At 43.9% G+C, this 12,136-nt stretch overlaps 1 protein-coding gene across 1 annotated transcript in view; it reads left to right on the forward strand.

The window, feature by feature from the left end:
- Window positions 1–12,136, forward strand: part of Itih5 (inter-alpha-trypsin inhibitor heavy chain 5) — a 78,883-nt gene that overhangs the window by 16,809 nt on the left and 49,938 nt on the right. Inside the window, exons 3-4 of the mRNA XM_045134959.1 lie at window positions 6,734–6,903; window positions 8,290–8,406. Coding sequence (XP_044990894.1) covers window positions 6,734–6,903; window positions 8,290–8,406 — 287 coding nt within the window. The remainder of the gene's footprint in view (window positions 1–6,733; window positions 6,904–8,289; window positions 8,407–12,136) is intronic.

A 12,136-nucleotide genomic window follows, 5' to 3' on the forward strand; every position in this document is an offset into this window, starting at 1 on the left:
GAGATCAATTAACACGTAATATCAACCACTTATAGGCAAGGTTCTTATTTTTCCTCAGGCTCCTTGGAGGAGGCTGTGGATGCCCTATTTAGAAAAAGAAGACGTGTACACATGCTTGACATGTGAAGTTCTTCATGGAGCTCATGGGCAGAACCTGACCCCGCTGTATTTTACCAGGCTGGTGGTTTCTGTGTGCATTCCTGATCGCCCAGCGACGAGTGCTCACCAGGATGTGCTGAGCTTTTACAACCATTGTCCCTACGAAGAGCTCAGTTGGAGAGAGAAAACTGTGATGACAAATGAAAACTGGTTATAAAGGACTTTTTTCCCCCAAAAAAGCATTGCCCTTCTTGGTATGTGTGTAGCATGTGTCGTGTGTATGAGTGTGCACCGTGTGTGCACGCCCATGAGCACGTGTGTGGGGGCCGGAGGACGGCGTCAGCACCCTCCCCTAATATTCTTCAACCTCACCTCCTCAAGGAGGAAACTGGAGCTTTTGTATTTGTTTGTGTGTTGCCAGGCTGGCTGGCTGTCAGCCCCAGAGACCTCCTCGTCTCCGCCCCCTTCGGCGGTGGGGTTACAGACGTGCACGGCCACACGCGAATTGTTTCGTGGAAGCTGGAGACGAGCTTAGGTCCTCATGGCTGTGCCGCAAGCACACTTACCCCCGAGTCACGTGCCCAGCACCGTGGGTGGGTTATCTTTCACAGTGGATACAGCACAGGAAGTAACTTCGGTGAATTTCCATTGTCAACCTGACTAGATTTGGAATCCTCCAGGAGTCACACCTCTGTGAGGAGCTTCCAGGGAGGGTTAGCGGAGGAGGGAGCCTCATCCTGACTGTGGAAGGCACCGCGCTATGGGCTGGGATCCTGGACTGAATGGAAAGAAGGACATTAGCTGAGAACCAGCGTTTTATCTTTCTGTGCTTCCTGACGACAGGTGCAATGTGACCAGCTGTCTGTCTCTGTCCCCGCCACCACGCCTCCCCATCACGATGGACTGTGCACTACAAATGTGACATAAAATAAACCCGTCTTTCCTTTAGTTATTTATCAAATAGTTTGTCATAGCTACAGGAGAAGTAATAATATACCTGGGTGTGGTGGCGCACGCCTTTAATCCCAGCACTCAGGAGGCAGAGGTAGGAGAATCACTGAGTTTAAGGCCACCCTGAGACTACATAGTGAATTCCAGATCAGCCTGGGCTAGAGCAAGACCCTACCTCAAAAACCCAAAATAATAATAACAATAATAGCCGGGCGTGGTGGCGCATGCCTTTAATCCCAGCACTTGGGAGGCAGAGGTAGGAGAATCGCCATGAGTTCAAGGCCACCCTGAGACTACAGAGTTAATTCCAGGTCAGCCTGGACCAGAGTGAGACCCTACCTCAAAAAACCAAAAAAAAAAAAAACAAAAAAACAAAACAATAATAGAAGGACTAATACTATGGAGCACATAATAATGATTATGTGCTAGTCACCCTGAACAGAACCTTCCCTATGAGCTCTATCCTGACTATGGCTGAGAACTACTCTGGCTTGACAGACACAGAACAAAAGCTCTGAAACACTGAACTAGTATTTTTATTTTTGGGTCTGTCAGACTCTACTGCCCACTCTCTTTGCCTCTTGTGCCTTCCACAGCTAACACCCCTAGTTTCTTGCTTGAGAAGTCTGAGCTGTAGACAGGAAGAGAACCTCCCAGGATGGCAGGTGACGTGAGAAGCAGGAGTCAGTGAATGAAGGGGGAAGCTTCTAGACTCAGCCTCTCCTAGTCAGATCAGAGCACCGGCCACCGTCCCCTTCCCCTCAAGCAAGTGGACAAGATGGAAAAGAACTGTGGGTCAGTTGCTTCCAGTCTCCAGCCACCCCGCCACCCTCTTCCTGGCAGTGGACACTGTCCCCCGCTGCGGACTCCCTGCGTTTAGGACGTGCTCTGCGGAGTGGGCGAGCCCTTGTTCACAGAGGGAAAACCGAGCGGTGGTACCCGCCTTGGGGTTTCAGGGAGTAGCTAGGAAACGCTGTACACAGACAGCTAGCAGCCCCCTCTCTGAATAAAGAGAGGATGCTAGTTTCTAGAGATACTCTTCTGGAATCATGCCTCATGGCTTCAGCTTAGATTTGAGCAAGTGGTAGAAAATTCACTGGGCCACATTTGCTCTCTGATGCTTAACGGGTTACAAGCCAGCATTGGGAGCTAGGGTTCTTGGTGAGGAAATAAACTGAGAATCAACCCACTCTCTGGGTACATGAAATAACCCATTTAAATAAACCTCATGCATTTTCATCATGACCGAACCATCACCCGAGGTCAATAGGCGAGCAAAATAATAATGCACATCCTCTCTCATGGTCTGCATCAAAGAACCTAGTCAAATAAATTATGAAGAAAGAAATTATACTTTTTAATCCCTAAGGCTTTCATTCAGTCATGAATGTATTAATTCAGGGCGATTATAAAAAAAAGCATTTTTATGAGAGATTTGAAGCACGATAAAGTAGGCACATGCTGGCGGCTCAGAGAGAGTCTAATCTAATTATTGAAGGATATTCGGAATAATCTAAGTACTAATGATGACCGCAGATGGTTTTGGCTATTTTCTGTACGCAAGGCACAAGGACTATGTGTAAGGCTCTCTCTTCTCTTCCCTGGGAAGAAAAAAAGTTGCCTACAGGACTTGTTAAAATTCAAATTGTCAAGTCCCCCGTCAAGTCCTCATCCCAGAGTTTCTGGGGCAGTCTTGAGAACTGGCATTTCTAGAAAGCTCCCGGGTCTTGCTGGTGCTGCAGGTTCAAGCTACTCTGTGAGACTCACCGTACACCATCCCTACAGGCTACTGTTCAGGGTTTGCTCAAACATGTGTGTGTGTGTGGTGTCCTGATGTGTGTGAATGCACGTCTGCATGCATGACCCTGCGGATCTGCTTCTCCACCTGCCAAGCACCTGGACTACAGGTAGGGCCTCCTGCTCGCCCAGCGGTTACGCAGGGGCTGGGGACCGGAGCTGGGGTCCTCATCCACTGAGCCGTCGCCCCAGAGGAGGTGAGTGGTCAAGGCTGTGGTAGAGCGCTGCAGAGCGCCTCCGTACCCCGGCTCTGGCCACTCTGGGGCCACCTCATGTAAGTGCTGCACAAACACGTTCTCCCCAAGGAAAAAGCCAGAGAGGGATTGTTTTGTCCCGAGCTACCAAGTGCCTGTTCAGTCCATTCTGCTCTGCAACTCCCTTGTTTGCATAAAAAGAATAGGGTATACATAGAACCAAGCATGAAAAGCTTAGGCGTGAAGCTTGGTGAGGAGTTACAGTGCATTCACTTAGGTAAGGGACCCCACCTCCGAGAGCATTGCTGTACTTCCGTTACCATTGCAGTTGTGCTTACGTGAACGATAGAAAGTTACTCGTGCATCTGAAGCTTTCACTCAATGTGACAGTGAGATTCAGCCGTGTTGTAAGTTGTCATAGTGATTCTTTCCTTTTCTTTCTTTCTTTTTTGAGGTAGGGTCTCACTCTAGCTCAGCTCAGGCTGACCTGGAATTCACTATGTAGTTAGTCTCAGGGTGGCCTCGAACTCACAGCGATTCTCCTACCTCTGCCTCCCGAGTGCTGGGATTAAAGGCGTGCGCCACCACGCCCGCCTTAATTCTTTTCATTTTTATTGACATGCAGTACATGCAGTTTTATAGTGCCAGCATGGAATTACCCTTTCTGCTTCGTGTGCCTAAGTTATATAATAATAGTACTTGGCGTGACTGCTTACTGTGAGCCTGAATGGTGCTAAGTACGTTACATACCTGTTCTTTTCAATAACGTGACGTTGATACAAGTGTTAATCCATTTTCTAGACGGCCGAGCGAGTTGCTTCGGGTCTCACAGCCAGTCAAAAGCGGCTTTATGGCTCACGGTCCTGGGTCCTGGCTACTCTCGGTGCCCTACCAACTTGCACTCGTTGTTTCCAGAGAAGGCCAGTTTCCTCCCTTCAGGGACCTGCCCACTTCCGGCCCTCTTTTTCTGCTCTGTCTAATGTTTTCAAGGGTTCACCTGCGCTGGTGAACTGGATGGTGCCACTTAGCAACACATCACCTCAACTTTCCTAGTTCTTTTGGTGAGCAGATCTGTTAGAAATATGTCCTTTCTTTTTATATTCATCCTTCTACAAAAAAAATAAAAATAAAACTTTCAATTTTGCAAGCCTTTTTGCCACTTCTAAGATGCTCGTTCTTATTAACTGCAAATAACAGAATAATTCGTTCAGGCCTTGGCTCTGGTTGTCACCTGTTGCCTTTTTTATTTTTTTATGTTTGTTTGTTTTCTGAGGTAGGGTTTCACTCTAACTCAGGCTCACTTGGAATTCACTGTGTAGTCTCAGTAGGATTCAAGGCACGTGCCACCTCGCCCAGCTCACCTGCTGCCTTTGAAAACAAACTTCCTTTGACTTCAGTGTCCATTAAACTCTTAGCACGAGGCACCTTATTGTTAAGTGAAAATTACTGAGATAGTTTGGCCTCATTTCCTTTTAGTCTGTTAGAGATGGGCAATGACTGATTAGCCTGCTTCATGGTATTGTGTGAATAGATTTAAAATAGATGATTTACAACAATTTTCAGCATGGCGATACAGAGCCTCCACATATACTTGTGACTAAGGCTTCCTTGGGGTTTCCATGAGCATGTCTGTGTATGCGCAGGTGTATATGAGGTCATGTGAGCATTGCATACGTGTGTGTGTGTGTGTGTGTGTGTGCATGTCAAAGTCAGAGGACAACCTCAGGTGTTGCCGTCTACCTTTTTTGAGACAGAATCTCTTATTGGCTTGAAATTCACCCATTAGGCTACCCTGGCTGCTCAGGGAGGCCTGGGGATCCTCCTTTCCCTGCCTCTTCAGTGCTGGTATCTCAAATGAATGCTGCTACCAAGCCTGGATTGTTTTTACATGACTGACAGGGATTGAACTCAGGTCCTCATGCTTGCACGATAAGAGTTTTACCAACAGGTCCATCTCCCTATTCCTTATGATAAGAGTTCTTGGGCTGGAGAGATGGCTTAGCGGTTAAGGTGCTTGCCTGCAAAGCCAAAGGACCCAGGTTGGATTCTCCAGGACCCACATAAGCCAGATGTACAAGGTGGAACATGCATCTGGAGTCTGTAGCAACTAGAAGCCCTGGCATGCTCATTCTCTGTCTCTCTTAAATAAATAAAATAAGTAAAACCTTTTTTGAAAAAAGAGTTACTGTTTTTGTGTGCGTATTCTTCATGATGAAGGTATAAAATTTTGTATCTCTGTTGCAAACTACCTAGATTGGTGTTCTTTAGATTTTTAAAGGTGGGCAGCCTGCTAAATAACTTCCTGTGTTATAGCAGGAAACGAAGTTAAGAAGTTCAAAGTGAGGCGCTGTTCACTGGATGTACCCTTGTGCTGGTTTTCACCAATCACATGCAATTTGCTTATCTGATCATCTTTTCTGCAATCCTAATTTGTATTTTAAGATTAATGTTGCAGAAAACTTTGGGAACTTGTCTTTTTTAAGAGTCATAAAGCCTATGGACAAACAGTATGTTAGAGGAACTAAATGATGGATGCAGAAAGATTTTCTATATGCAATAATTACAAATGGAAGACATGAAAAACCAAAGGAATCACTTGGCAAGTGTAATGAAATAGTGGGCATGTCACCCATCAAAAACTGGCAAAATCACCAGGTGGAGCTTGATAACAAGAGTGTTGGGTCGTCAGTACCTACAGATTTCATAATGGCTCCTCTGTGGGCTACGATGTCAGCCAAGCTTAGAAGTGAGCAGAAGAGAGACAGAAGTTGAAGAACACAATGTGAAATGTGAAAAATCCCATTGAACAGATAATCCGTGTTTTAGAACACACACACACGCATGCACGCACACGCACACACACTTAGAAAAGAGGGTACAGAGAAGGGACACTCGTAGGTGGAGAAGGACTTTACACATACAATCAAATGTGATGTGGGAACTTCGTTTTCATCGTGATTCAAACCAACTAACCACACCACGACATTTTTAGGGAAATTGAGCAAAGACTGTTAGATGATCATAAAACACTGTACCGTCATTTTGGTGCTTGTGATAAAGGTTTTGTGGTTATGAGAGAAAAAAAACATCTTACAGGTAGAGATACATGCTAAAGTATTTATGGAAGAAATATGTCTGACATGTTTTAGATAATGTAGAAAAAAAGGTGAGATTAAACACATGCAAACAATCTCAAAATGTTGATCGGGTTAAAGTTAGATGATGGGTACGTTAGGGTTTGTTTGCCTTTTGTACTTTTGTGTGTTCACTCAGTTTTTGCATGCTCGTGTGGGGGGGGGAGGCATGTGTGTGCTGGTGTGTGTATGCACGTGTGTATATGTGGACACTAGAGGTCTGTGTTGGGGTCTTTCTTAGTCATTCTCCACCTTACTCTTTGAGACAGCTGCTCTTGCTGAACCTAGAGATCATCAATTCAGCTACACTAACTAGCCAGTGAGCCCTGGGGATAAGAAAAGAAAAGGTGGAAAGGGAGCACAAAGGCCTAATACCTGGTAGCATATCTCTTACGTCGTGACGTGTTAACAGTGCACGCTCTTAGACGATTCTGTGAACATCTGCAATGAATCTGCATTAAGATCACATCTAATGCCCTGTGACTATGCAAAAAGCTGTCTTTTTAGGAACATATTTATATAAGTCATTTGTTTATTATGTTCATATCTTATTTGTAGATGATTTTGGACCTCCTCCTTCTACTATTATCAACCAAAATGAAACTTTTGCCAAAGTTGTTTTTAAGCCTAGTGTGGTTCAACAAGCCAAGATCGCCCAGAATGGAATCTTGGGAGATTTCATCATCCGATATGATGTCAAGAGGGAGCAGAGCATTGGAGACATCCAGGTAATAGGTCCTGTGGTATTCAACTTTTGTTGGCTTGATAGTTTCTGTTAGATTCAGAATTGTGGATTCCAGTAATTACCTACGGGCAAAAGATTTTTCGGGTTCTCAGTAAAATTGGTTAAACCCAAAAGCATGTCTTCAAAGAGGCTGGTGATGCTTCCTTGTAGGTTGACAAGGACACTGCTTCCTGTTTCAGGAACCTGTGCGGCAAATGGAATGCGCAATTTCCCCTGTGGTGCTTTAGATCAGGTTAGAAGTTTAGCTTGTCTCCAATTTTAATTAAAGACACTGTGCTGTAGCTTATTTCCCTTTAGGTTTTAGTGTTCCCGAGACAAGGTAAGAATATTAAAATGAATTCATGTGCATCCAGAATGCAGACAACCCTGATATCTCAATGTGTTAGATGCTGGATAAGTGCTGGGGAGATGGTTCAGGGAGCAGAATGCATGCCATATTGGTGCAAGCAACTGACTTGAGCTCTCAGGAGTTCACATAAATGCTGGGTATAGAGGCCTGCGCCTGTGATCCTAACGGCGGGGAGATGGAGACCGGATGTCTGGAGCTTACTAGATAGCTAGTCTAGTTGAGTCTTTGAGCTCTAGGTTCAGTGAGAGACCCTGCCTCAAAGACTGAGGTGGAGAGTGACTGAGAGCCCCAATTTGATCTCTGCCCCACATATACCTGCACAACCATCTCCCCACATGTGTACCCAGACACATAGGAATACGTCGGCACACATGCATTTTTCTACACGTACACAGGCCAAAATAAACTAATTAAGAAGACTTCTTTTAAAATTGTTTGATTAAAAATTAGTTAATGGGGCTTCAGAGATGGCTTAGCAGTTAAGGCACTTGCCTGTGAAATCTAAGGCTCCAGGTTTAATTACCAGTCCCCACATAAGCCAGATACACAAGGCGGCGCACACATCTGGAGTTTATTTGCCGTGGCTGCAGGCCCTGACGTGCCCATTCTCTCGCTCTATCTGCCCCTCTCTTTCTTTCTTTCTTTCTTTCAAATAAATAAATAAAATATGTAAATAAAACTAATTAATGAAGGAAGCAGGATTCTTAAAAAGTAAAGTCATTATTATTTTTCATTATCTTTTGATGATAAGGGAGATAAACATTTGCACTCTGCCATTAGTTACATTCCCCAGAGATCAACATATTTGAAAGAGAAGATTCTACTCTAATTGCATTAGTTGTACTAACCAGTCCTCTTCGAGAGTTCAGTACTACATATGCTTTTGCTCTGGGTTTGAAATGCTGCACTATGGTGTTTTATGCTGTCTTGAGTTCTAGAAGTTCCAAAGTGAATCCATTTCAGGTAACTTCTCTCTTTATTCTGTGTCTCACAGTGGCTACTTTATTTTCCCTCCACTAGGTTCTAAATGGTTATTTTGTGCACTACTTTGCTCCTAAAGACCTTCCACCTCTACCCAAGAACGTGGTTTTTGTGCTTGACATAAGTGCCTCTATGGTGGGAACCAAACTCCGCCAGGTGAGTGCCCACTGCTTCCTCCTAATTTTACTTGGGATAATGACCTGCCTTGTGGATGAAATTTGGTTGATGCCAAATGCCCACTTTAATGCCCAGTTATTCCTACTTACAGAGAGACATCTTTGAGCCGATTTGTTTAAACCATTGATAGAAACTATGTTTTCAACAGAGCAGAGGGATATGCCATAGAAACCCCTTGGCAAAAATAGCACTGGCAGAGTGACCATGGGAGTGAGAGAGGAATGCACTGGGAGGGCACTCAACAGTGTCCTTGTCAATTGAGCATGGTGGTGCGCACCTCAGATACTCAAGAGGGTGAGACAGGAGGACCATGAGTTCAAGGTCAGCCTGGGTCATATGACAAGTTCTAGGCCAACCTGGGCTGCATTTTAAGACCTGGTGCCAAACAGATGAAATAAGACAGAAGAGTACTATTATCAATGATAATTCTGTTCATCAGTGATTTCTTTGAGGCCAGTGGAGCAGAATCACTAGAAATACCCCATTGATAGGCTGCAGAGATAGCTCAGTGGGTAACACTTGCCACATAAGCATGAGATACTGGGTTTCCAGAACCCACATAAGCCCTGGTGCGTGTCTGTAACCCCAGTGTATCTGTGGTGAGATGGGAGTCAGGAGAATACCTGGAAGCTTGTGGTCCAGCTACCCTGACAGATGCAGTGGTGAAGAGCAGAAGATTATGCCTCAAACCAAGGTGGAAGGTGAGGACCGAAGCGAGGGAGTCCTCCGGCCTTTGCACACACATCCGTGGCATACAGGAGTCTTGTGTCCCCACACACGAACATGTGTATACATACATCATACACACACAAATTTAAAACAATAATCCCCTAATTGATATATACTTAGGGCAAAGAATTTAGTTCTCAATCGTTTGCGGGGGTGATATTTTCACCAAATGGGCAATGAAATTTCCATGAAATGAAAGCCCAAGACTAGAGAGATATGAGGGAATATGTAATCTGTTCTGAGAAACTAAATTCCTAAAAATGCAACTGTTTACATTTTTTTCATAGAAATCATTTGAAAGGTGATTCCTGTATTATGGTGTCAAAAATGTCAGAATTTAGTATTTAAGTATATTCACAAAGTATAAACTGATATTACTGGCTGCTTAGTATCATTATATTCATCAAAACTGAAGTGTCTTAATGTTTCTTTTAAAGTTTATTAGATAGCTGTTCAATTAATAACATGTAGGCAGCTCAGTGAGCACACAAGTATTTCATAGCTCAGTAGAGCCCTGCATCCAGCCTGTCTCCACGCGGGAGTCTTCCCCACATGGGGCTGAACCTGGTACCCGCGAATGAAATATTGCAGGTGTTTATTCTCACTTGCAAAAGGGTCATTTGAATTTTGGAATGATGTGGGAAAATATGGCAGTCCTCATGGTATTTAAGTTTCTTCTAGCCCAAAATAGTAGGAATGTTTTTCAAAATGTGACATCAAGATACAGCTTAGCTATTTCTTTCAAAGTACTGGTGTCATTTTTAAGTAGTGAAAGCAGATCATCATCCTGGTAGTTCTCCAACACCGAGTCATTTTTTAAACTTCACTTTTTTGAGGTGTGTGTGTGTGTATTGCGGTGTGTTTAGGAGTGCGTGTGTGTGAGATGTATGACATGTGTATGCAGGTGTGTGTGTGCCATGTGCTATGGGCACACGTGGACACCCAGCGTCCTCCCCTACCGTTCATCCTTCTTACTTCTCTAAACAGTCTTTCTCTCTGAACCTGGATCTCACCTTTCTTCAGTTAGACTGGCTTTCCAGTGAGCTCAGTGCTCCTTCTGTCACAGATGCTAAGCACCGAGGCTACAGGCATGCTCACCCATGGTCAGCTTTGTGTGTGGTTGTGGGGATCAAAGTTAGCTCTTCGTGCCTGTACAGCAAGCACTCTTAACCTACTGAGTCTACGCCCCAACTATTTTTCTTTTCCACAACTCCGACAATTGATGCTGTTACATTTAAAAAATAATAATTTATTTATTTTGCAATGCTGTGGATTGAACTCACACATACTGAGCTACAGACCAGCCCTGGTAAGCTCTTTTATTTATTGATTGATTTTTTGAGGCAGGGTCTCACTGTAGCCCAGGCTGACCTGGAATTCACTCTGTAGTCTCAGGCTGGCCTTGGTCAGTCTCACAACAATCCTTCTACCTCTGTTTCCTGAGCGCTGGGATTAAAGGCATGCACCACCATGCCTGGCTCCTGATAAGATCTTTCAAAGTGCAAGTGTGTTGAGAAGAATTGAAGTTTCCAGTTGGTTGAAAAAGTGATGTGCTTTATTTCCTTCTTTGAGGATATTTTTGCTGGGTGTAAACATCTAGGCAGGCTTTCATTGTCTACTGATTTCCATTGTTGATGTTGAAAGTGAGTAACATTTTTAACTGTTGTTCTTCTAAGGGGATTTATTATTATTATTGACTGTTCTGAAGATGTTCCCTTGTGCCTGCAGCTTGCTGTAGTTGAACATGATGGTTTAGGGGTGGATTTCTTCTTATTTCATCTGCTTGAAAGGTACATATTTCATGGATCCATGGATTTCATGCATGGGTAATTCTCTACCATGATCTATGAAATTTCTTCAGTTCATTTCTTCATATTTGATTCTGATGTTGGACCCTCTTTATCTGGTCCCCAGACTCCTTTCATTTATGTCAGCTTTTCTTTTAAAAAAATTTAAAATTTATTTATAAGGAGAGAGAGAGAGAGAGAGAGAGAAAGAGAGAGAGAGAGAGAGAGAGAGAGGGAGAATGGATACACCAGGACCTCTAGCCACTGCAAGAGAACTCCTGACATGCACCATCTTGTGCATTTGGCTTTCTGTGGGTCCTAGGTATTCAAGTCTGGGTCCTTAGGCAAGCGCCTTAACCTGTGAGCCATCTCGCTAGACCCTTTTTTGATTGTTTGACATAGGGTCTCACTCTAGCTGAGGCTAACTTGGAATTCACTATGTAGTCATATGAACTCCTTCTACCTCTGCCTCCTGAGTGCTGAGATTAAAGGCATACTACACCACGCCTGGCTAGCATCTACTTCCTGCTTTTTCTTTCCTTTCCTTCCCTTTCCCTCTTCCTTTCTTTCATTTTTGTTTTTTTGAGGGAAGCCCAATAAACTGGCCTTTTTTATGAGAAAGAGAGAGAGAGAGAGAGAGAGTTCTAGAACCTCCAGCCACTGCAATTGAATTCCAGATGCATGTGCCCCTTTGTGTACTTGAATCACTGTATCTGGCTTATGAGGGACCTGGATAGTGGAACCTGGGTCCTTAGGCTCCACAGGCAAGCATCTCAATCACTAAGCCATCGCTCCAGCCCTAGCCTCTGCTTTTCTGTGCTTCATTCCAGCCTCAAGTTAGTTCACAGGTGCTCCACTATAAATCTATTTTAGGAAAACATGATCTCAGTTTTCATCTATGCCACATCCCTTTTTAATCACTATTTTGTTAGATCTTTGAAACTTTGAATATCTTAAAAGAATGCATTTTACTTGGGGATGTTTTAGTCATTCTCACTGGGAAAGTTGGATCCAAATTGCCTTTATGATTCTCAAGTTTTTCCCAAAGTTTTAACCACATCAAAGTAAAGTTTGCTGTCATAGTGGCTGGTTATTTACCCATGTTTGAGAAGCTGCTAGCTTTTTCATGCTTAAGTATGCTATAAAGTTCTTGTTTATCACGACTAGTTCTTAAGTGCTATTTGCTGGCCAAG

Source organism: Jaculus jaculus, chromosome 15, assembly GCF_020740685.1.
Source record: "Jaculus jaculus isolate mJacJac1 chromosome 15, mJacJac1.mat.Y.cur, whole genome shotgun sequence".
NCBI classification, from domain to species: Eukaryota; Metazoa; Chordata; class Mammalia; order Rodentia; family Dipodidae; genus Jaculus; species Jaculus jaculus.